Below are 25,672 nucleotides of genomic sequence, written 5' to 3'. Positions count from 1 at the left end.
ATTCCTCTGAGTTTAACTGCAAACTCAATATTTTAATACATTAACACTATTCACCACACCTGAACACCTACTTAACAGTTCTACGGAGTCCATCAGGAACCAAAAGGGTCCTGTCATCGCTAACTTAAAAGACACTACACATGGGTGATGATGATAGTAGTTTCAGAAAGTAACTAGTTTCTCTTTGTCTATCTCGCTCTCCCTTGTGCCACCTTTATCCCTCTGTTTTCTCTCCATCCTCTCTCTCTCCTGATTTACCTAGTTAGGATACATTATTGAGTAGCCCTATAAGATGTAAGCTTATCATGGTTTGAGAGGTGCGATTAAGCCATAGCAGCTTGAGAAAATGAAGCCATCTACGCTGCCAAGTGGATGCACAATCTCCGAGGGGTTCCATTTTCTGAGGTCAATTTCTGTTGTCTCTTCTACTGCATCAGCTGCTGTAGCCAGGGAACAGTAATATTTTAGAACTCTTTTTTTCTGGGTGCTTTCAGGGCTACTTCCATCCCTGCTGCACTGCATAACACAGCGTTGGCTGTTTATTTACATGCTCTACTGTTCTTTACATTTTACGAGGCAAACTGTTAGTTCTGCAAACACCACATGATTGGTGGATAAAGGAGGAAGGATCTTATGAGACGGAAAGCTCCCGATAACATCGAGGAGGTGGGCTTACTCAGCCAAACGCGGCGTGTCCAAATCGGGTGATGATGATGAGTAACCCTGATGCAAGGGAGCACAAGGGAGCACATCCTGACATGGTAAAATTAGAGGGAGAAACTTTGAGCAGTGGCACAAATTGGAACAGCAGTCTTGCAGTCAGACCTATAAAGCAGACCTTGTAGTCGTGCCGGCAATACTATTCAGGCAAAGCGTGTTACATTCTCAGGTGCAGGGGGGCACAGAGCAAAATATAGCACATTAAAAAAGTATCATGAGTTTTCCAATTTAGCCTTTTTGATGCAGCTTCTTTAATGCTTGACTTCCTCTTTACAGGAAATGGTAGAAAATCCAGAGGATGATGATATAGTCGGTGATGCTGGGCTTTTTGGGTCAGATTAACAACAGCGGTAGTGCTCTGATCTTGGACTGGCTCTTAACATGGCCTGTGTGTTCTTACAGCAAGGTTCACAGGAGCCTAGCCATTGTGGTTCTTGCGGGAATGCAGTGCAGGTTCTCAGCACACAGGGCAGTCTTCTTCTTTCTGAGGTGCAAGCTACAGCATGCTTATTTTTCTGATTCTGGAGTGAGATCCTGTCTCTACGGTCATCTTACCACAGGACCAGTCCGTCATCTGGGCTGGTGCATAGAGATTTCACTCATGTTATGTTATGTTATGTTATGTTACAGCGTTCTTTTATAGCGCACGGCTACTCGAAAAGAGTGTCCCGGCGCTTTCCACCTGCATCTCAGAATAAAAATAACACAACACAGCAAAAAAATGAGAAAAAGAACTGAAACTGAAGCAATAAGAACAGCCTAAAGATTAAAAAGCCAGGTCTTCAGGCTCTTCCTGAACTGGAACAAATTGACAGTGCTGCGCAGCGAAAGAGGAAGCGAGTTCCACAGCTGTGGGGCTTTGCAGCTGAAAGAGCGCCCTCCCGTGCGGGCCTTCCTCACCCGAGGGACCACCGCTTTGTAAAGGGATTCCGAGCGCAAGGAGCGGACTGGTCGATAGAAGGCTAGTCTCCGCCGCAGGTATCCAGCCCCTGATCCAAACAGGGCTTTGTGCATCAGAGTCAGGGATTTAAACTGGATCCGCTTCCGGACAGGCAGCCAATGTAGCGCCTGAAGCAGCCCGGAAGCTCGGGCTCGTCTACGCAGGCCAAAGATAGCCCGGGCGGCAGAGTTCTGTACCACCTGTAGGCGCTGAACTAGGTAATCAGGGAGGCCAAGGAAGAGGGCATTAGCATAATCAAGCCTCGAACCGACGAGAGCCTGCACAGTAATACGCCTGTGCTCCTCAGACAGCAGGGGCAGGAATTTACGGAGCATTTTCAAAATTCCATAACAGGTGCCAGCCAGACCCAGAATGTGTGTTCGCAGCGATAGCTGGTTGTCCAGCTTGACACCCAGGTTTTTAGCCACCAAGGAAGACTGTGCAGGAGGGCTCATGTCGGACGGCCACCAATGCTGCCACTCCGGATCGACACCGCAACCAAAAAACAGAACCTCGGACTTGCTCGAGTTGGCCCTTAGACTGTTCCGTTGGAACCAGTCAAAGACCAATGTAAGACAGTCCCGAATTCTCCCTCCATCAAACTCCTGGTCTTTCCCGCATGTGAAGAGGAGTTGCGTGTCGTCGGCGTAAGAGATGATCTGGGCCCCATATGCTTCCACCAAGGCCGCCAAAGGGGACATAAAATGTTAAACAACGTGGGGCTCAACACAGATCCCTGTGGAACCCCAACTCCCAATGGCGGCATCTCGGCAGAGCTCTGGGAAACCCAGACCGTCTGGCGGCGGCCTTCAAGGAAGGATGTAAACCACCTGAGCGCCGTCCCCCTAAGGCCGATGTCATAAAGCCTCGCTAAGAGCGCCCTGTGGGGGACGGTGTCGAAGGCCGCCGATAGATCTAACATGACCAGCATCGCCCTCCCGCCGACATCAAGAGTCTCCCTGATGATCTCAGTGACCTCTAGCAATGCCGTTTCCGTACTAAAATTAGGACGGAAACCGGATTGAGATGGATGGAGCAGATTGTTAGCTTCCAGAAAGCGCGACAGGACACCGTGGACGTGTTTTTCCGTGATCTTCGTGAGGGCCGGAAGAAGTGAAATTGGCCTATAATTGGCCAGAACCTCGACGTCGAGACCCGGTTTCTTTAGGAGGGGGATCACCATCGCTCTCTTCCAAGAGCTGGGGACCCTCCCCTCCCTCAGCGAGGCGTTGAGGATGGGATTAACCAGCGGATTCACCACCTCCGCCATCCCAGCCAAAAATTTGGCGGGGCAGGGGTCAAGTGGCGAGCCAGATTTCAAATTGGCCAACAGCTGCCTGGACACATCGCTGGAAACAGCAGGAAAATCAGACAGCACCGCCGTCGGTGTGTGCGGAAATCCGCACCCAGCCCCGGTGACGCCGCTTCCATCCTCCGGTCCTTCCACAAAGGAGGCCTGAATCGCCTTGATCTTATTAGTGAAGAAGCCGGCCAGATCACCTGCCCACGTATCTGAAGAAACTAGAGGGGGCGATTGGGAACTAGGGGTCGTGAACTCCTTCACAATGGTGAAGATCTCCTTACAGGAGTTCGCGGAAGCCTCGATCCTCCTAGCCAAATAGTCCCTCTTAGCTCCCAGAATGTCCCGATGGTAGGCCTTCACCACCGCCTTGTAGGCGAGTTTAGCCTCCCCATCATACAAACGTCGCCACGCCCTCTCGGCCACCTTACATTGACTGCGAGCCACACGAAGAGCCTCCGTAAACCATGGTGCAGATTGCCGTGCCACCGTGGATCGGAGGGCTACCTTGGGGGCCAGATCGTCCAGCCTATCAATGAGCCACCGCTGCAGAGCCTCAGTGTCGCTATCCAGATCGCCCGAAAGATGGCATGGGTGATCCAGAAGCGCCTGTTCCAGCATGTCAGGTGTCACTCTGTGCAGCGCTCTCGAGGTCGGTCTAGACAAGACTGAGGCACTGTTATCCGGCCGCGCACTCTCCAGCACCGAAAATCTGATCAGCCTGTGATCGGACCAGAGCACCGGCAGGGTGTCAACCTCCGTAAGAGGGACAGATGAAAACACCTGATCCAGGGTATGCCCCTTCTCATGGGTTGGCCCCGACACGAACGGTAACAATCCCAGTGGAGATGTAATATCCAACAGTTTGACCGCATCCGAGTCATCCGCTACGTCAAGGTGGAGGTTGAAATCACCAGCCATGACGCAGTGCTGTGAGGTCAGCACCAACTCAGAGACAGCTGTCTGCAGATCTTCCAGGAAGGAACCCAAAGGGCCTGGTGGCCTGTAGACCAACAACCCCTTCAGGGCCTGACCCGGGGACAGTCTGAGCGTGAAGGCGAGCGACTCAGCGCTCCCGATGGAATTAAGAGGAAGAACTGAGCAGGAAACGCTCTTTTTCACCACTACCGCCACTCCCCCGCCTCTACCCTTCACTCTATCCTGCCGGAAGATATTGTACGCCGGAGGAATGGCTGAGAAGACATCCGGATTGGAAGCCTCTCCCAACCAGGTTTCGGTAAGTAGCAGGCAAAGGGGATTTTCCCTAACAAGGAGATCGTAAATATGCAGGGCATGGCAGCCTACCGACCTTGTATTCAACAGCAAACAAAGATGCTGTGCGCCAGCCGTTGCAGGGCGAGGAACATTAACATGGGTCCAGAAAGGCGTCCAGCCACAACACGGACAACGGCGTTTACCCTTAAATCGCCCCGGGAAAACGGAACGGCAGGAGCTAGAGAGGCCCCGCAAATCCCGCAACCTCGCAGAGGTATAACAGATCATCTCAGCCAGTGTGTCACCGGACCAGCTTCCCCCGCCGCCCCGTCGCCTCCGGGACGCTGACGGGCGCAGACGGGCAGGACTCCGGCACGACTCAGGCTAAGCGAGGGCGTCCACCTGCGCGTGAGGGAGCGACTTTAAATAGGCTCTCCAATCAGCCCTGAGCGTGCGAGTCCGCTCCAAGATGGCGGCCGCCGCTGGCTGAGGTGTCCCAAACAAAGATGGCGCCCAAAATGACCCCCAGGACCCGGACCCACCGAAATGGTGGTGCTTAGCAGGCAGAAAATGCCGTTTTTTAAATGCAGGTAAGGGGAGAGAGGGGCGCAGGCTACAGGCAAGCAGGCTAAAAGCAGGGAAAAATCAAACAGAAAAACGAACCTAAATACAAAAACCAGGCAGCATTAAAATACTCTGTGCTAGTATCAGCGCGAGTGCAGCGATGTGGTAGATGGTCTGACCAGCACCGCGCCAAAGCCCGCCTTAAATAGGCTCTCCAATCAGCCCTGAGCGCGCGAGTCCGCTCCAAGATGGCGGCCGCCGCTGGCTGAGGTGTCCCAAACAAAGATGGCGCCCAAAATGACCCCCAGGACCCGGACCCACCGAAATGGTGGTGCTTAGCAGGCAGAAAATGCCGTTTTTTAAATGCAGGTAAGGGGAGAGAGGGGCGCAGGCTACAGGCAAGCAGGCTAAAAGCAGGGAAAAATCAAACAGAAAAACGAACCTAAATACAAAAACCAGGCAGCATTAAAATACTCTGTGCTAGTATCAGCGCGAGTGCAACGATGTGGTAGATGGTCATGTCAAAGGTATATTTGTATTTCGACTCATTGGGTCAACTTATATCACAAGCACTAGCAGTTGTTTTAGTACAGCTAGTCACTTCGAATTTATGCAGCACTAGAATGTTTGGACTTTTCTAATCAATGCCAAGTGCATTTATCTTTCACATGCAATTCAGTTCTATGGCAATCCGAATCCCATAATTATCACATTCCCACTTGTTCGATGGTGCTGTCGGACATCCTCTAATACTAGCATGGATTGTTTTTCCCTTTCATACAACCCCTCAGACAATCTGTAACTGTTGCTGGGTGACAGCATTCTTCAGGAAGGGCTGACTCGAAGGGGGGGGGGATGGGCAGTCTAACAGGTTTTTATATAGGTGGTAACAGGGACTATATACATTGTTACTGTGTATCTTCTCATAGGTTACTGACTGACTTGCATGAACTGGTCCGATCCGTTAAGGTGAACAGTAAGATGTCATTCATGGATGGACCCTCGGCTATGCCTGTAGAATCTGCTTTTTTTGCCGAATTGACACTTTGGGCCAAAGATTACTGTAGTTCTTTACTACAATGTCGCTCGAAGTACCATTGCCCCTACTCGCTGATACCTTCCTCAAAATTCCTAGAGTCAGACCTGATCTTTTCTGATAACATAATAAGAATGTTCACTCTATAATGGGCACCTGGCAAAATGCAGCGGCAGTTAAGGGTGAGGAGAGAACTGGGCGGTACAAGAGCTACTTTACTTTGCGGGCCTCACAATGCACTATAAGCGCTCCCTGCTTTCCAGCTGTGCGGGCTTTTGCTATGGCAGCCAGCGGCCCCAAACGGACTTCACCACCCAAGGGCACTCAATTCCCCACCTTACATTGCGCCAGAAGGCACTCTTGCAGAGTGTTCTCTGAAGGGGGCAGGGCCCCACGATGCACTATAAGCTCTTCCTGCATTCTCACTGTGCGGGCTTTTTCTACAGCAGCGAGTGGGGTCCTTGTCCCACAATGGACTTCACCACCTAAGGGGACTCAATTCCCCATCTTACATCGCACCTGGATGCGCTCCTGCACAGTGGTGCCTGAAGGGGGCAAGGCCTCACGACTTGCTATAAGCGCTCCTTGCTTTCCCGCTGCGCGGGACAAGCCTGGACCAAGGGCGGTCCTGTCCACGCCGGAGGAGGCTGTGCAACCCCTATTGGGTCTTCTCTCTTAAGGTTTGCGTACATTCTTCAAGTAATTTTATAACGGCCAAGCTTATAGGGGATACCTGTACATGTATGACCTGTGACATTTGAAAAAAGTTGGAGGAGGCCCTAGCACCATCACGCCTTCAGCACCAACTACCTCAATTGACAGGATGATTCAACGAGCTGTGAGCGTGATAAGTAATGAGATAGACCTTACAGAACATAGGCTTTCTCTTGGTCCCAACAATGTGATGGGCCCCAAAAGTAAATCCATCACCTCTTTCTCTTCACCTTGCCCCCACCCCCCCCCAAAAGCATCCCAGGTTGCCCTTAGCTTACCTTATCTGTACTCAACTCAGGTCTGACACATACCACTGTGGTGTTTCACTTACTGGATAGCCCGCATTCCATTGCAGTGGCTAAGCGTCTAAAGTGGAATACTAAGGCTCGCTCAGTGGACATTGCAGCCCTGATTAATTTTTCTTCCCTGTGCTGCACTGCAGCCTCAGCTGAAGTTCAGTCAGTTCCACCATTGTTGAAGCAAAGGGCAGGAGACTTTTAAAAAAAAAAGTTTCTGTGCATGGCATCTGATGGAAGGTTGGCTGGACAAAGTAAAGGATATTCTGCGGGAGGAAGTGTCTCAAGTTCCAAAACGGTTGGATGTTATTGAGTGCACACTGATGATCTTTAAAAAGCTCTTTGAAGCACCCGCTCAGGTCCCTAGTACAGTATCCACCATAAATCCTTACGAGAAGGTGGGCCACAAACTGCATCAAAGTAATTCCGCTAAATTTCAACCGCATCCATTGGCGACACCGATCATAAGCTCTGCCCTTGATTCCCCAAGTTTGGGCTCTAATGTTATGAACTCCAAGCAAAAAGGCAATTGTTGTACCCTCATGCCAAATAGTCATGTCCACCAAGAAGCAAATCACACCAATATTGCACAGGAATTCGGCAGGGATGGTAGGAGCGGTTACGTACAATTGGCAACGCAGCCAGTGATTAACCTACTCCCAGCCTCGTGGCCCTATGTGACAATCCTTTTCAGAGTTCCCTCTCTGTGACTGGACTAAAGAGAGTCGCAGGTTAAATTGTTAAATAAAACCTTGAACTGGTTGGGATATTATAGAAACTTTCTGCTGGCCATGGCAAATAAATATACTACTGACAAGGAGCATGGGATGGATAGGTGCTGGACCAGTGGATAGGCAATGGGATTGTATTATTGTCAGCTTCAGATACCCTCTCTTTGTTTGGAGCTTACTTTTTGGGCACTTGAGTAGTCAGTTAAACCAAAGCAATATTGTTCTACTACCCTTGGGCTACTTTTACAAACCTGGTCCTCGTGTTCCTGGGGTCAGGGATTGGGGCAGACTGGGGCCACTGCGACAATAGCCCCAAGATTGTGCAATACCCCTCAAAGCAGGATTCTGACCCATAACTGCTATGATGCACTGGCAGATGTAGACTGACTTGATGGGGCTGGCACTATTCCATCTCGTGTTGCTGATAATGAGATTGTGTGTTTGGATGGGGCTGGGTCTGTCCCACCGTGCATTGTTGTTAGAGAGAGTGTGTGTTTGGACAAAGTCCATACTGCCACGATTTACACATTGATATCTTGGAATGTAGCAGGGCTTTTGCCCAAGTTGTTTTACCCACATTGTTGTACCATCATCGACGCATATGACCTATGCTAATTCCAAGAAACCTGGTAGCCCAGTCCTTTGCATCGCTTAGGGTTGACTACGTATAGCAAGGATGCTATTGCAACAGAGAGAGGCAGACCAGCGGGGGGTGGCACGACCTGGCTTAAAACCACTGTAATGTGCAGCTTCAAGGAGCTAGGCTCCCCCAAATTGATGTGTATCAGTTTAACCACTCTGGGCACTGTCACCTGTTATATCTAAAATGTTTATTGTAGGCCCTCGGGAAACAAACCAGAGTCAGGAGTTATTGAGTTTCTCTCCCTCCCACCTGGCTGCTCTCCCTACTGAGACTGTTAAGATTGGAGGTGATTTCAACTGCCAGTTTGAGCCACTTGATGCCCATTTCAAGTCACAATCTATTGTAAAGACAGACACTAGTCAATGTGTGGTCTTTCTGGTCTTGCGGTTTCTGCTGGCTACGTGGAGGAGATCAAGCAAAATGCACTTTAGAGACCTAATGGAAAACCACTTATGGTCTATACCTGAGCTACAAACTCCTCCCATAAAAAATGTTCCCCTCTGGCTTTACAACTCAACACCTTTACATTGAACCCAGGCTTAAGAGCCTGCATCAGGTCAAAATCTGACAAAGAGGGCAGTCATACGTTCAACCGGCCTCAGAGCACAAGTCTTATCGACTATCTTCTGTTGATGTTCCGCTATGGCCCAAACTAATAGATATGGTTGTTTTGTCTCGCCAGGACAGCAACCTTACTGCACTAGCTCTAGAATTGAGCATCCAAGCCCTTGTTGCACAGTTAAATTGTGATGAGGCCTTTGTCAAGAATTCCTGTCATACAAGGGAAACACGCCCTTATGTAAACAGGAGAGCTGTTACATAACTCAAGGAAAACACGCCCTTATGTAAACAGGAGAGCTGTTACATAACTCAAGGGAAACACGCCCTTATGTAAACAGGAGAGCTGTTACATAACTCAAGGGAAACACGCCCTTATGTAAACAGGAGAGCTGTTACATAACTCAAGGAAACATGCCCTTATGTAAACAGGAGAGCTGTTACATAACTCAAGGAAAACACGCCCTATAAAGGGAGGAACCGGGAGGTACAACGCTGTCGGATATTGTGTTCACACCGACGTACCTGCTTCATGAAGAGCAGTGTTCCGGAGTGGTGCTCCAGTAAGGCAAGAACGGAGGTAGGTCGAGTCGTTACTCCCTGGGCCGTGTCTTGCCCCATCGTCACCTGTGAAGGACCCGGAAGCTCTACCGGTCAACCATTGAGCTTCGCTTTTTGACTCGGCTGAGTCCAAGCGCAGTGGTGCTTTTGCTGGTTGGAGTCGTAACTCCCAGCCCGACCAGAGACACAGGGACTGCCAGCTGTAACGCACACCAGGAGGTGTTTGCCGCGTTACAGACTCGGACGTCCACAGGATCGATCGAGCGGCTGCTCTCGGTTCAGTCTTCTTGCTTGTGATTGGGGTATCGGTGACGCATCACCAGGAGGTGACTCCGCGTCCCGGTGCAGTCTAAGGAAGAGGTTGAGCGGCTGCTCCCTTCAGGTAGAGACCCCGGCTGGGTGTTTCCCTGACTCCTCGATTCTCCCCAACACTCTTCGTGCCCCTCACAGCCTACCGATTGGCATTGTCGGCCATTTCATTTCTGCCCTCTGTTGGCATACGCCGGGACCGGCGTATATGCAGAGGACGGTTAGGACCATCCGTGCTGTGGGCTGGTAACGTACTTAGCCTGGAGGATTCCAGTGACTATAACTTGTTTATTCTTTGTATTATATTTGCCTTCATTAAAACAACTAACCCTTCACTAGTGGTTGCGTCCTCATTGTCGTGTCTGTTAAACGATCCTGAGACGTTCAGGGCGTTACAGCCTTTGACAGAAGACTAACCCTGTCCACAAACAGACGTAGGGTTGAATGGAGCACACTGATGCAGACCAGGGAATAAGTTGCAGGAGTGTATGAAGTGGTTGCTGGTGGGTTTGGGGAGTTTATGCCACTACTAAATTTGCCTATAGAGAAGGGTGAGGATCTAATTAACTACAGTAGCATTCACATCTATATGTTCCAAAAATTGAGACAGCGCTTTTTTGTGGAGACTAGTCATTCAATTAGGATACACAGAGTCCCCACTTGGTATAATAAACGGTGCAATGATGCAGGACGGGCGCTAACAGGCACTATCCAATCACATGATAGACCGCTGATCCAAGCAGTTAGATGGACATACAAAAAAAGCCATACAGGTAGCTAAGAGAGAGTGGGAACTCAAGAAATGGGAGGGCCTGCTAGCAGCGGCAAAAAAAGGTGACTCGCACCTTTTGGAATATTGTCTCCACTGGCTCTTCTGAAGGGTTTATTCTTTTCGAAAATCACATTATGATGGTAGATTGGGTTGCCCATTTCCCCAAACTGCATTCTTTCTTGGAGGAGGGCTAAGGCCCTGAGCAAGCTCCATGTGACGCTCGTACTGACAGCTTAGTTGGGCTAAGAAATCACTGTAGGTTTACCTAGCCCATCAAGCAGTCCCCAGGTGGACATAGGCTTTAGCCCTGGGGAAATCAGGCTAGTGATCAAGAAAATTGTTCCACAGAAAGCTACGGCGTTAGATAAGGTCCCAGGAGACTTTTATTTGGGACGATATGGATGTATGGAACCCCTACTTTGTTTTGATCTTTAATGCTATATTAAAAGGGGACCCATACCTCCCCCCTTTGGCAGGTGCTGATATCATCCCTATCTTTCAGAACGGATCCCACGATCATCCCTCCAATTATAGGCCTATACGTTTAATTGATGGTACCCAAAAGCTCTTTGCAAGGGTCATTTTGAGGAGACTGCAAGACTGGATGTTTGCCTCAGACATATTGACCCCATTACAAGCTGGCTTTAGAGAACACATCAGTACAATAGTTCAGGTGCTTCACCTCTTGCTGTTATACTGGATGTTTGTCCACCTAGGGCACAGCCGCCTTTATTTGGTGTTTGTTGATCTTTGGTCAGCATTTGATCTTATTCCTCGTCCCAAGTTATGGCAAGTTGTGGCTGATGTAGGGGTTCAGAATTATCTATTGAATATGATCATAAGATGCCGTGACAACAACTTTACACGAGTCAGATGTGGACAAATGAGGCAAATGAGAAATCAATTCTGAGGAAACATAAGGGTCAGGCAGGGGTGCGTCTTTGAACCCACTCTATTCTAGCTATTCATTATTGACCTGGTAGCGTATGTTGATCACTGCGAGTCTGAAGCGACTCAACTGACAAATGTCATGGTTCCGGCCCTGATGTTTGCCGATGATACGCAGTTCGGCTCAAACCCCCCCACCCCCATGGGTTTGGAAAGAATCCTTGATAGTTTTGACAGTTTCTGCAAACTAAGGGGTCTAGATATTAATATCTCCAAAACAAAATACATGGTTTTGTATTCTTGCCTTTCCACTCGATCAAACCCCATGCTGAGAGGGTCCCGTTGGAGAGACCCTCTCACTTTCGAATATTTGGGTGTTACCTTAACTGAAAACTTTAACTGGCAAACTCACGTTGCAAAGTGTAGACTCAAATTAGAGCAAACCTCAGTGGGAATATTGAAGGTGCATAAGGCCTTCCTATTCCGCCCTACGGCACCTCAAGTTTACAATTACCAGGTGTTAGGATCACCTCTGTATGGTGTTGAGCTTTGGGGATATAGGAACGGCTCCTCTTTAGCCGTAGTTGAAAATCACTTCATACGGTAACTGATTGGACTTCCCATTAGTACCCTGCTGCGCCCCCTAAGGTTGGACCTGAGACTAAAAAAAAATTCTGACAGAGCCAGCATAAGGCCTGTTTTGTTTTGGAGGAGGATTTGGAAAATGCCCAAACTGAGTGTTTACTAGCTGGTCCTTGCTGAGATTCTTTGTTTGCCTGGTGCTGGTGATCTCCCGTGGCTTAGACATGTGAGAACAACTCTCATAAACATTGGGCTTGAGCGACTGTGGGACATTCCTGTGGAGGCCAGTGTGATCTCTAAAGTTCAAATTAAGAGGTTGTATTGACAATATAATGTGGGCATATTGCAAAGTCAGTCAAACATGGGTCCTTTTTTTATTTTTTATAACACTTTATTTTTCAAATAAAGAATATGAGTTAACATGGGTCCTTTGACTTGGAACTTTCTTACGTTGAAAGATGGCTTTGAGATAGAGCAGTTCCTGGACGAAATAGAGCCTACATTTGCCAGGAAGTTCCACCTGCAATTCAGATATGGGACCCTGCCACTCTCTTCATTTACAGCTAGTAGGGGGCAAGAAACAAAGCCAAGAAACCCGCTTTGTATAAACCAAAACAAATCAATTGACCTTGTACTATCCTTTTTTGCCTGCATATCAGAACTGAGAAGCAAATGAATTCTACTGCTGTGTAAGAGTAGGGGTAAGAGAATTCAGAGAAGCCCTGAGAATCATAAAGACAGACACTAGTCAATGTGTGGTCTTTCTGGTCTTGCGGTTTCTGCTGGCTACGCGGAGGATCAAGCAAAATGGACTTTAAAGTACTAATAGAAAACCATCCAGCAGTTTTTTGAAGGTTCTGTGGCTTTGATGTTTTCTAAGCGTTTTTATATTCAAAGTTTTGTTTAGTTGTTTGCACTGTGATGGTTTTAATATGCTCTTATGTACATTTTAACTATTGGTATTTATATATTTGATTTTAATCAATTGTATTGTGTACCTTTATGAACTTTCATAGCAAATTTACAGAATAAAATTGCTTGAATCTAAATGGTAGCCTATTCAAAATTGGTAGCCATCCAACCCTTTGGAGGCACTGTTAAGCTTTCAAGAGAGTACTGTTTTGAGTCTATGTTGGAGTAGCAGCTCCCAACCTGATTGAGTAATGTTTACACAGCCAAGTCGTCTTTAGACTCCACCGAAGAGTAAGGGAGGGCCTGAATGTGCAGATTACAAGATTACAGTACACAAATCTAGACTTGACACCAGTGCATTAAAGGTGCTACTCAGGGTATCAACAGAAACCACAGTTTATGGGATCTTTAACCCCTTCGGTGCTCATGACGGAATGGTTCCGTCATGACCCACGGTTGAGCTGTGCTCATGACGGAACCATTCCGTCATGACCACGCCCGCGCAAGATTCCGCCAGCACAGCGGCGGAATATGAGCAGCATCGAAGGGGTTAAGAGGATTAGTGGAGGTTGTGCATCCCCTGGGAGTGAAAATTGCAAGTATTTTTTTATTTTTTATTTAATTTTATAACTAGTGCAAATCTTTGCAGTAGCCATCTCCTCTCATAACTCATCCGTTACTTCATTTACCTTTGAACCTGTTTTCGGTCAGCTGAAAGTAGTTGGCGTCAATCTGTTACTTCTTGGGTAGAATGTTTATTAGATGTTTTTGAAGAAGAGAACACGTGGGGAGACATTCAGGGAAGGAAAAGGGGAGAGTAGAAAGACAGGGGTTCTTCCCTTAGGCTCTTAAGATCCTAATAGGACCAATAGGGAAGATGCCACAGGATGGCCCCCTTAAACTCCGTGCCTGGATTTCCTGTTGGCAGGGATTGGTTCTTGTTCATTTGCATGTCGCAATTACATTTGTACTTGGTTGTGATGAATGAGCTGAGAGCGGTACGCCTTTGAGATAATTAAATGTGGTGTAGTTTGTTAGTTTTTTTTCTGTGGGTGTTATTTTGTTTGTTGATTTATTTGATATGTGGAGGCAAGACGATTAGAGGTTTTTTTTTGTAGGAGTGGGGTGCTTGTGTCTACATATGTTTGGTGCCAGTTAAAAAAGCCTCTCACCTCTAGATTACTGGCTAGAAGTAACCCATGGCCACAGTGATTAGATACATGTCCGTCCGCTGGTGGTGCCTGATCTTCTGCATGCAAAATCGCTTTGTTGCGGGTTTCTCATTCCCAAGTTATTTAAACATACATGTATCTAAAATGTTCTATTCCTGGAGTCTCCTCTGAGATCAATGAACAAACTCAACGCTGAAAATTATGTACCGTTTGAACTTTAAAGGAAATATAAACAGTGCAATTCATAGTTATTTGGATTGTGCTGTCTTTATTTGGGAGTGTACGATGCTTCACGTAAGCCTTGCCAATGTTATTAAGCCAGAAAAAGGCACAAAACCTATATACTTGTAAGCTAGCAAATCAAAAACTGCCAGAGGTTTCATAGTGCTGAAATTATGACATCCAGATTTGGATCCTGGGAAATAGTCTTAAGGTGGCAGAAGTTTTCCCTTCAACATCTCTTTTGGTACTTCTTGTGTACAGATCGGGAATTTATACAAATTTAATTGGGTCCACTACCTTACATTTTGCTCTTAGATTTAAATCAAAAAGAAGGAGATAGTTCCTCTATAAGGCAGATGTCAAGTATGACACTAACTGCCTATTATTTGAGTCACTGGGAAATCTCTATTTCAGATCGTAATGCCCTCACACACCTGTTAGGGTGTCATGCTTCATCATAGGGCGCTCCTCGTCGGACCGGCGCTGCACTGTCTGATGGGCCTGGTGGCATCTTTAGTGGAGTTCTTTTGATCTGAGAACGCCGTATGTGAATGGTGTGTATGTGGGCTCAAAAAAGAATTGAGTGATGGTGTGTATAGGGTGATACAGTGATTTAAAATAGGTACCGGTCCTAAGGACCTTTTTTTTTTATTCCAGAAGTAGGACCGGGACTAAGTAAAAACAGTGTGGCTACCAGTAGGTCATAAGGTACCTGGGTAGCTTTTGTGTGGTCGACATGTTTCGTGCCATAGGGGCTCCTAAGTCGAGTGGAACTTCTTCAGGACCAAAAGATCTCTAGGGGTAATCCCACAATGTGGTCCTAGAGGTGCACCCCTATATAGTTTGGGGAGTGCAGTATGTAATGGTGTGGTTCCAGTAGATGGAACCCGCAGTCTCTCTCCACCTCACTCGGTGGGTAGTCTTACTTCATAGATGAAGGGGAGGAGCCCGACCACATGAGCGAGCCAACGGATCGTGGATGCGGGCAGTGCCAGTAATCCAACGTGTCTCCCCAAAAGCAAGTGCCGCAAGCGCCCGCATATGCTACCGCCGGCCACAGCTTGCAGTGCATGTGCGCGAGTGGTGCGCGCGGAGCAGTAATCACGCCATATGGCGCTTCTGATCAAGCGCGCGTCCACGCACATGCACTGCAAGCTGTGGCCGGCGGTAGAATTTTTTGAAGCCCTTACTTTAAGTCTCGCCAGGCCAGCGCAACCGCTGAGTCAGGCGAGACCTAAAAATGAATGTGAGTAGAAGTGTGCTAGATAGGTGTTGTAAGCTGTACAAAAATGAGTTTTTTCTCAGCAGACAAGTACTAATCCATTTCTTTTTTGTTTGTTTTGTGCACTCGGTTTTAATTCCTCGTGTTGTAGGTAACTTTTCAATTAATCTTACTGTTATTTCTATTGTTAAATATGTTTTCTTGCTGTTTATTTAGTATCCTGCTTTAAATTTTGCTTTTTGGTTGTTATTCTTCATACAAATAAAAATGTTTTACCCTTTACTTTTTAAATTGTGCTGTTGTCTAGTAGAAAAAAATATGTTTGTTCACCTGTTTTATGATTTCTCCAGATTAAAATTTTAGTATTTCAAGTATCATCAGCCTGATGCTGCTTGTGTGGTCTGCTGCATTTTAAGACTGGACGCCATCTCAACGCTCTGCAAATATGAGTTCAGCTAATACACTGTAAGTCACTGTACAAAAGTTGAAAAAAAAAACTTCTATTGATTACTACTTGGTATACTTTGTCTTATGCGAAATTTCACTTTTCAGAACTGTGGGCAAATGTTTTTTGACTAGATGTGTTACCTGCATGCATCCAGGGACCTGCACGCTCTTTGGTGGTGGGAGGAGTAACACTGTGCACCCAAAAGCCTGGTGATCAAAAAGGTTTAATTAATCTTTCATATTCAGATGATGCAGGTGGATTGTTCTATATATAACAAATGGAAAGGGTGCATCATCTGGATTTCCCATGAAAAAATTGTGACCCGTCGTACGATTGTCTTCACTTTACCAGACTTGTTGACGTTAAATACTGTCTGGGGTCTGAGGTGTTTTATTTTGCCCCAATGGAGGTGGGTGATGTAAGACACTTTGATTTTCAAAATGGTGGACCACTGCTTGTGCTGGCTAGTTCACTCTACCTGTGGTTTCCTCTGTGCTAACTCTACAGCTGTAATAAGACCAATAACATAACTCTTACTTGTGAGGGCAATAGAGCTGATTTCAATCTACGGGATCTGCTATTGCCTCTACTCAAGGTTTTCCACAGTGCACAAGAGAACAGGAGATCAAGCACCTTTCTGAGCCTATCCATTTTCATGCACTTATCCCTTTGGAGTCATTCAAAATCATCACCGTATTGTAGATAAGGAAATCTTTGCACTAAGCTGCTCTGGTTATATACGGTATATAGTTAGAACCCCTACTTCGATATCACTGTTTTTGCAGTTGTTAAAGGTTCCTTGGACTTATGAGAATGGACACACAATATCTGTATACCATGCTACCAATTGCACACCACATTTACTTATTTCCGCCTCCACTAAGAGATAGCAAAGCTGGCATTATATCTTTGCCTAAGAACAGAGATCCACAGCTCTTTCAGAAATTACATTTATAATAAATCAACCACACAGTCAACAAACATACTTAACTACACAGCTAACTGCACTTGATACTTGAGTGTAACAATTGCACCATGAAGCTCTACAAATCTTAAATAGCGACTAGAAATAAACCGCAATTGTGCCATTTGTTTATCTCCCATGAAGCTACACAACCTACAACTGTGGAATGCCTGAACGCAGGGGCTCATTAGGATGGCGGAAGTACCGCCACCGTCAGCCATGCGGTGGCAGGCCTCCGTCTGCCAACCGCGATTTACCTCCTGCAAATTAGGATGGCGGGGGGAATCCATCTGTGACCGTGGAGTTCGCAAAGACCATCTGCCACAGAACCGCCACAGGCAATCGTTACGATTGCCTGGCGGAGCGGTCTTCATCAGTAAAATGGCGGCGGTTCATAGCAGGCACCGTCTGCCAAATTACAATGTCGGCTGTAGCCAGCTTTTCCATGGCGGTGGAACCGCCATGAAAAGGCTGGGGGGATTGCGTTTGGGGGCCCGTTGCGTGCCCCCCTTGTGTTGGGGTAGGTGAGGTTGCACCTGGGGGGTACCCATCGTACCCCTCTACATTTCACAGCACAACGTGGCAGGCACGGTGTGGTGCCTGCCACATAGTGCTGTGAAATGCGCAACATGGCATATTGACATCGCAGTGGGTGCTGCTCTCAGCAGCACCAGCCGCAATGTTAATGATCACGATCCGACCACCATGGTAGCGGTTGCATCGTGATCAGGTGTGCGGGACCGCCGCATGTATGGCGGACGGTCCCGGTTTACAACAGGATGGCGGACGGCCTTGAGTCCGTCCGCCATCCTAATGAGCCTCTAAATTCAAATGATGTGTTACATCACTAAATTGTGCTACGATAATAAGATGTATATTATTGTAAGGATTTTTCTTGATAAAGTTCAAGTTCGGCCAGTGGATAGGTCAGAGCATTGATTGACAAAAGGAAGGGGCAGAGTGAAATGCAATAGTCAGAATATAATTCAAGACTAAAAGCATGGTAGAAGATCTAAGTCTTTGGATGTTTTCAAAATCATCTGTATGTTTGTCTCCAGGTTAAACAAAGGAAAATAATTTCAGAGGGAGAGGCTTTGATTGTGCAGAGCTCAAATATAATACTGTTTGTACGGTGGTGGGAACCTTGTACATACTGGATTGGGCAGACAACCTTAGACATCTGACTGGGCGGCATGTTGTAAATAACTGGTAAATGCATTTTGGGGGGCTGTACCGTGTAAGGCAGCTTGGACTAGGCTGAGCTTTTTTTAAATTCATCGCTATGTTAAATTGACTTCAGTGACTTTAGTGCTTGCTGGAGTAATGTTATCATATCTTTCCAAGTTGTACAGTTGTGAAAAAAATATAACACTCTTTTTCATTGATTCCTAGTTAGGTCATGAGACAGTGTGCACCTCTTTACAGCAGTAACCGATTGAAAGGGTCACAACAAAGACAAGGGTTATTCTGTTGTAAGTCTGCAATAGGGAAAGTGTTACCCCACGTCCAGGGGGGCGCAGGTGGGAACGTGTTTTCAGTCACAGTGTTAACTTTTATGGTGAATAATAATTCTAACCTAAGATACAGCGATGCTAAACATTGTTTGACTGCCCAGCAGAAATCCAATTCCTCTTTCTAACCTCTCTTCTGAAGGAGTGTATACAGTGCAAGATACATGTTTATTTACTAGATGGACAAAACAATGATGCAAAGAAATCCATAAGACAGTTAAAAGCAATTTGAAGTAATATAAAGGGTACTATTCTCGACTAACACAACTTTTAAGTGAAGTGAAACATTTTGCTGGGGGATACACGAAACATTATGCACACTACAAGTTAATTTTACACCTCAAAAGGAAGTCAAGTCATACAGATTCAGGATACTGTGGCGTCAGAGGCATGCATGGACTAGTCAGCAAAGTACATGAACTGGGAATTGCTAGCCATATGTGCCAAAAATACAAATGAAGTGTACAGTTGTTATTTTTATCTTTGGTTTGGATGAATCAAATTAATGTATCCATTTTAGTATCTAGCATATCCCTGCATTTAGAAGGGAGAAGCCTCTCAAATTCAATGTTTTCTTATTGTGAATGATTTTAATGAAGTGTGTTTCTCAGTAGTGCAGTCTTACCAGGACACCGGTAGGGGATGGACAAAAAAAAAGACTCCCAGTCTCCGCACGGGAGCCTGTGGCACCAAGATCCCATCAGTGAAGGGACTTTGAGTCATCAATATTTCGGCATTTGTTGCCTTTTCTTTTGATTACGTCTTGGATTAGCAGTGTCTGAGTGAAACTTTGTCACTCTGTGTACGTACAGGAACTTTTATCCTTAGGGTTTATTATTTCCTGATCCTGCGATGGATGAAATGTGGTAAGCGATTTAATTCATTAAACCGTACGGGCACTGGCGCGTGCACGTGTAGCCACAGCATCGGCATCATACTTCAAAGGGTCCGCTCTCCCACCACAGCATGCAGAGAGATTGTTTCCTCATGGCGCCTCTCACAACTGTCCCTCTGCCACCACAGGGCTAGTCTCACGGACGCATTGCCATCCATCGATTTCACTTTCATGCCTGTGTTCTCTTTGCCTTTCAGCACACAGCCCGCCCTCCCCCCTCCGTGTTTTCTTGCAGCTTTGCCCAGATCTGAGTCTCAAACAACCAAAATAATAAGTTTGCCCTGCACGCTTTCTGCGCTTACAAAGTTAACATATGCCGCGCTCATTCCCTTTTCATCCTTCTAAGGTCGATAACATTAGCTCCATAAAGGTCGATAACATTAGCTCCATTAATTCTGCGTCTAAGGATTTAAATAACCATATGTTTTCTTGCAACTTTAGGCACTTCACACACCCAGCTCCACTGCTCACACACACAGGTATCAAGGCAGCAACAGAATGCTCTGAGCCCCACCAGTGTTTGCCACACACACATGCCTCTCGCATCTCGTGCTTTCTTCCAGCTTTGGCCCGTGTTCTCTTTGTCTTTCTGCACTCAGCTTCCCCGTAACCACCATTTAACTAACATCCTGCCACACTCATTCCATTTTCATCCTCGCTTTCACTTTCATGCCCGTGTTCTCTTTGCCTTTCAGTACACAGCTTCTCCGTAGCCACCATTTAACGACCATCCTGCCACACTCATTCCATTTTCATCCTCGCTTTCACTTTCATGCCCGTGTTCTCTTTGCCTTTCAGCACACAGCTTCTCCGTAGCCACCATTTAATGACCATCCTGCCGTAAACACCATTTAACTACCATCCTTTTAGTTAAAATAAAACAATTGCCTCTAAGGGTTTAAGGAACCATAGAAATACAAGGCAAGGCAACATACACTCCGAATTCCACTCAGAGCCACATAATTACATGCCACATAACTACAATGCACTCAATACAACAGACACGCCAAAAACCAATCAGTGCCACATAGTTACACACCACATAATTACACAGCGCTCAATGCCACATACACTTCAAATACCACTCAGCGCCACATAATTACACACCACATAATTACACTACACTCAATGCCACATGCACTCCAAATAACACTCAGTGCCAATTAATTACAATGCAAACAATGCAATATACACTCAAAATAACACTCAATGCCACATAATTACACGCCACTAAAATCAACATACACTCCACACAAAGCCACTCAGTGCCACATAATTATATTCTACATAATTACACTCTATCTATCTATCTATCTATCTATCTATCTATCTATCTATCTATCTATCTATCTATCTATCTATCTATCTTTTGCACTCTATCTATCTATCTATCGCATCACCACAGCATCACTTAGCACAACCACAGCATCACTCAAGGGCACCACTACATCACTATGCGCTACCACAGCATCAATTAACGCCACAGCATCACTCGACACTACCACAACATCACTCACCGCCACCACAGTATCAATCTGTACAACCATTCAACAACAACTGGCTCTAATATGTTCTCTCAATATTTAGGCTTTATTACAAATGGCACAAAAAAATTATAATATTTAACTTCTGTTCTTGGATTTTAGGCGCAATTAAATACCCTAAACATAATCTTTAAGTATTAATTATTTGCAAAAATTAAAAGCCATTGTTATTTGTAATATCAAAACATCTAAGTCACGTAAATACAACACATTTTGCATTACAAATGCTATTGGTGTCACATTTGCAACAGTTAAAACTATTGACATTGTACATGAGAAAGCTAGTAATTCCAATATTTTCAATACCAAAACATAAATAAAAAATTAATCAATTTACAATACAAAAAGCTCAAACTTTCCTAATGTGAGACCTATTGCATTGCAAATGCTTGTTGTATATGTCATGTTGTTTGTCAATGAGGCTACCCCACTGTGCGTGTCCCCATGGCAGTAAATAACCTATAGCAAGTCTGTAACGCCTCTTAATATTTTTGGCTACTTTGTCACATTAGGATTGGATATTTAAATCTTGTAATCTCCTTTAATTTAGTGGCCCATATTTTAATTACATGTGACACCAGTGAAACTAGATAACTAGTTGAGGTCTCTGCCAAATATTAAAACATGGCAGCCCCTGCCTGGATTTTGCCATTTACTTTAACCTTGTGTGAAAGTCACTTCAAAATAGTAAACTTATTGTATATATATGAAATCACCACTGTTAAAATTCCCATAGGTAATATATTATTTGTGAACTGGTAAGGTTTACGATGTGTGCCGTGCACCATTTTTGAGATTTTGGTAGACGTGCGTGTATCAAAAAGAATTTGTGTTGTGTTGTGATATTGATACTCAGTTTATATTTCTTAATTACGTTTTTCAACTAGGAGAGTGGTAATATCTTATCAAGTCTCTGCTAGACCAATATTAGTTGTTGTGTCTTTTCTTTCCTTGTTACGTGTTTTCATTTCATTCAGTCTTCCAACAACCTTTAATCACTTCATTGGCAATGTAGGTTTTGGTGAGACCATTTACACATTCAAAACCTAAGCTCCCTGGGGACCCAGGGAGCTTAGGTTTTATACATGAGAGGAGCTGATTAATTAGAGAAGACTGAGTTGAACCAAATTTCAATTAGGCTTGCCAGTAGGTAGTTTGGCGAAATTCAGAGCCTTACAGTAGATATTGGGAGTTTGAGACTCATATCAGTACAATTCAGAAAGCAATGGTTATAGTGTATGGAAGGCTGTCAAGATCTGGTTTATAGTTACACAGCCTGACTTCTTTGAGAGACAGTGCGACCGCAAGATTTTGTGAACTTTTCAGGTTCAATAAGAGACTTATAAGAATTGCTTCTGGAAAGAAATGCTGGCTAGATCAGAAATTGTTTGCTCAAAATATGCTATCTTCCGCCCTCTTGGAAATGCTGTTTGGGCTTCCTCCCCAGTGGCGTAGGACGTTGTGTGCGGGTCCCCCCTCCCCCTCCCTTCCCCCCCCCTGGGTGTCATCACTGAGGGGGGTGACAAAATGGCAAAAATCTGTGTGTTAAGCACATATTTTTGCCATTTTGTCAAGCCAGGGGTGACAAGAACTTTTCCGCACCGGGTACCACCTGACCTTGCTACGCCACTGTTCCTCCCTTTGGCCGCCGATGAGCAGGTTAATTGAATCTTTAGGCTTTTAGTTCTTTTGCTTGAGTGTCTAATTAAGAAAGTTATTTGACTTGGGCTTCTCCTATGCATGTCTGTACAATAATCAATCTTGATGGGCCTAGATTGGGGCTCTAAGGCTGGGGGAGGTATCCCCATTGTTTATAAAGAGAATATTAAAGTCTCAATAGAAGTCACGATTTCTGAAAACTGGGTAGAAACATGTATTTTTAAACTTGACTTTTCCCCTAACCTCTGCTGGAAAGGCGATCTAGTCTACCGCCCGCCCGCCCCATAAGGGATTTCAGCCAACGCTTAATGGAGTTTATAGCCCCCATGTACTTTCAACTCTAATATCTTTCTCTTTGGGTGATTTCAACTACCACGGGGAAGCCCACCTGAACATAAAAACTTACCACCTTCTATCCGATTTAGAAACATTGAGTTTACGCCTACTAGTTAGAGGACGAACACATATTGCAGGCCACTCCCTGGACTTGATTTTTACAAACACTTCACAACTCAGTTGTGACCCACCTAAACCGTACTCTGCACCGATCATTCACTTATTTGTTTTTGTATCCCCTCCTACAAGTCGAAATGCCTAGCACCGACCTACTAAAATAATCCCTGCAGACAATGGCCGAAAATTACAGACTCACCTGCTCCAAAGAAAAACGGCCTCCTTGTCACTCTGACCATGCAGATGTAGAGCTAGCGGTTTGTAATTTTAATAGGGCTCTGAACTCTAGATTTGATAAAATAGAACCTCTTAGACACTTCAAAAAGAGCTCACACAGACCTCACGCACCCTGGTAATCATTAGATTTAAAGTCAGAGAAGGCTTCCTGCAAAAGACTTGAAAGAAGATGGCATCTCACTAATCTTCCCGCGGACAAAAATACCTACAAAGAGGCTCTAACAACGTACCATCGGAACGTCAAGAATGCTCAAAAAGCTCACCTGAGGAAGCCAATAGATGAGGCCGGTAACTCCTCTAAAACTCTTTTTAAAATACTCAAATCCTTCTCAAATCCAGTGGCTTGCTCCCCGGTACCAAACCTGTCACAATCACTGTTCAAGACTTTGTTCGACCACTTCGAAGGTAAAATCAAAACGATTTACCAAAGTTTCGCCACCGTCACTGTCCAGTCCCATGAGAGCTTGAAAGCTCTTGCTCCTTTCCCCAATGCCCGTTAATCTATGCAAATTTAAAGCAATCTCTCTGGAAATCACTTGCAATCTTCTGATCTCTATAAAATAGGGCTCTCCAATTGATGTCTGCCCACCCAGAGTACTGGCCTACCTCACTAACTATTTGACTCCCCAAATTTGTTCCTTACTTAATGTATCTATAACAACGGCAAAAGTTCCCTTAGATTGGAAGTCAGCACTCATTAGGCCTATTCAGAAAAAGACCAATCTAGCCTTAACTGAGCTTACCAATTACCTGCCAATCTCGTTCCTACCTTTGTCGGCTAAGCTACTGGAAAAACACATTAATAAACAACTGATCACTTATCTCGAATCAAGCAACTTAATAGACCCTTTCCCGTCAGGTTTCAGTCCGCGTCATAGCACTGAGACAGCCTTGCTAGCGGTCACTGACAATATCAAATACTCCTTTGACTCAAATATCCCTACCATGTTGGTTCTGCTGGACCTGTCAGCAGCATTTGATACAGTGTCTCATCAGAGACTTCTTGACTGTCTACAGGAGATCTGGATCCATGGTACGGCTCTGGACTGGTTAGCTAACTTCCTAGCCATCAGAACCCAAACAGTCATCTTGGGGCCATATACGTATAGAACTCGACCGCTGGACTGTGGTGTCCCTCAGGGCTCTTGTTTTAGCCCTGCGCTTTTTAACATTTATATAGCCCCCCTTGCCAAGATTGTCAAAGATTTTGGCTTTGAGATTATCTCATACGCTGACGAAACGCAGTTGCTTTTCTCCCTCATAAACAATCTGTATAATTCAAAGGCATTGTTTTCTGCTGAGATGAAGGCTATTGCAACTTGGATGTCGGACAGCAGACCCCAACTCAATCCCGCTAAAGTTTGTCATGTTGTTTGGCCAGGTTTAACTTCTCTGGTCTCTGGACTGGTGACCTTCAAACCTGAGTCTAGCCCTGGTTCCTAAACCAGTGGTAAAAAACCTTGGAGTCCGTTTTTGTAGCCCAGAACATCGACGCTCGTCCGTTCTGTAACCTCCCGCCGGGTTCGTCAACAGCCCCTCTTCACCGGTTTCCGGTGAGAAAGAGAATTATTTTTAAGATTTTCTACTTACCCCATAACGCCCTCCTGGGACAAGGGACCACATTTCTAGCCTCCAAGCTTGTGCCTTACTCCCCCCCAGACCCCTAAGATCTTGTGACAAGGACTTGCTCAAGGTCACTAGGTTTAGAAAGGCCATATCAGACTTCAGGTCATTCTCCTTACTTGGCCCTCACCTCAGGAACAAATTGCCATTGCAATTACGCACCTGTGAAAACCACGCCCATTTCAGGAAAGCGTTAAAAATCCACCTATTTTAATTATTGACTCCTTTGCCCGCTGTTCGGCGTCCTGGCCCCGTGCCAAGATACCTCTCCAGGGTGATTTGTGCGCGTAATAAATTAAAATAACATAACATAAAATAACATAGTTTTTGTGTGCACAGTAGTTCATGATCTGTTTGGCGACTGCTTGTTGAGATGCTTTTGGAAAAGTCCAGCTGTTAGCCCATTTTTCAGTCCAGTACAAAAGCTTTGCAGCAACAGTCTGAATTGCATTGATTTAGCCACACACAGGATGCTCACACTTAATCAGCACTCTTTGCAAATGAAACAAAGACTAACCGCATTCTCTTTGAAATAGAATTAAGCCTGTTTTCTGAAACATAGTTTACCAAAAATATGTGTTTTGTTATAACTGTAGTCTGATGCCCATTCCTATGAAAGAACACGCACCAAGGATTTAAGTGGTTTTTGAGAAAGTTTATAGTGTGATCATGTATTATAAGGGATAAATTACCCCGCTGTACATGAAAAGGGGAACTGTAAGTCACCTTGGAGTTCCGTAACCTTTTAAAGAAACTTGGTCTTCGGCCTTGTTCCTCTACATGGTCATGCAACTCCTCAGTGACTTGCAATATCCTCATAATTTATGGCAGGTGATACTTTAACCCATGTATGTTCATTTACGGCATCAAAGCCATTCTGTGTCTTTAGGTGGACTCCACGCACATTTTTATCATGCCACTCTATCATATTATTTCTAAACATTTAAGTCTTCCCTTACGGCAGCCTTGAATGATTGTGTA

The 25,672-nt window shown here is 45.5% G+C and overlaps 1 protein-coding gene across 1 annotated transcript in view; it reads left to right on the top strand.

The window, feature by feature from the left end:
* The window catches only part of MRE11 (MRE11 double strand break repair nuclease), a 453,446-nt gene that overhangs the window by 4,974 nt on the left and 422,800 nt on the right, over window positions 1-25,672 (top strand). The window contains exon 2 of the mRNA XM_085621402.1: window positions 15,708-15,822. Coding sequence (XP_085477528.1) covers window positions 15,803-15,822 — 20 coding nt within the window. The 5' untranslated portion in view covers window positions 15,708-15,802. The remainder of the gene's footprint in view (window positions 1-15,707; window positions 15,823-25,672) is intronic.

This window comes from Triturus cristatus, chromosome 8 (assembly GCF_964204655.1).
Source record: "Triturus cristatus chromosome 8, aTriCri1.1, whole genome shotgun sequence".
NCBI lineage: Eukaryota > Metazoa > Chordata > Amphibia > Caudata > Salamandridae > Triturus > Triturus cristatus.
This window is presented reverse-complemented; position numbering and strand designations above follow the sequence as displayed.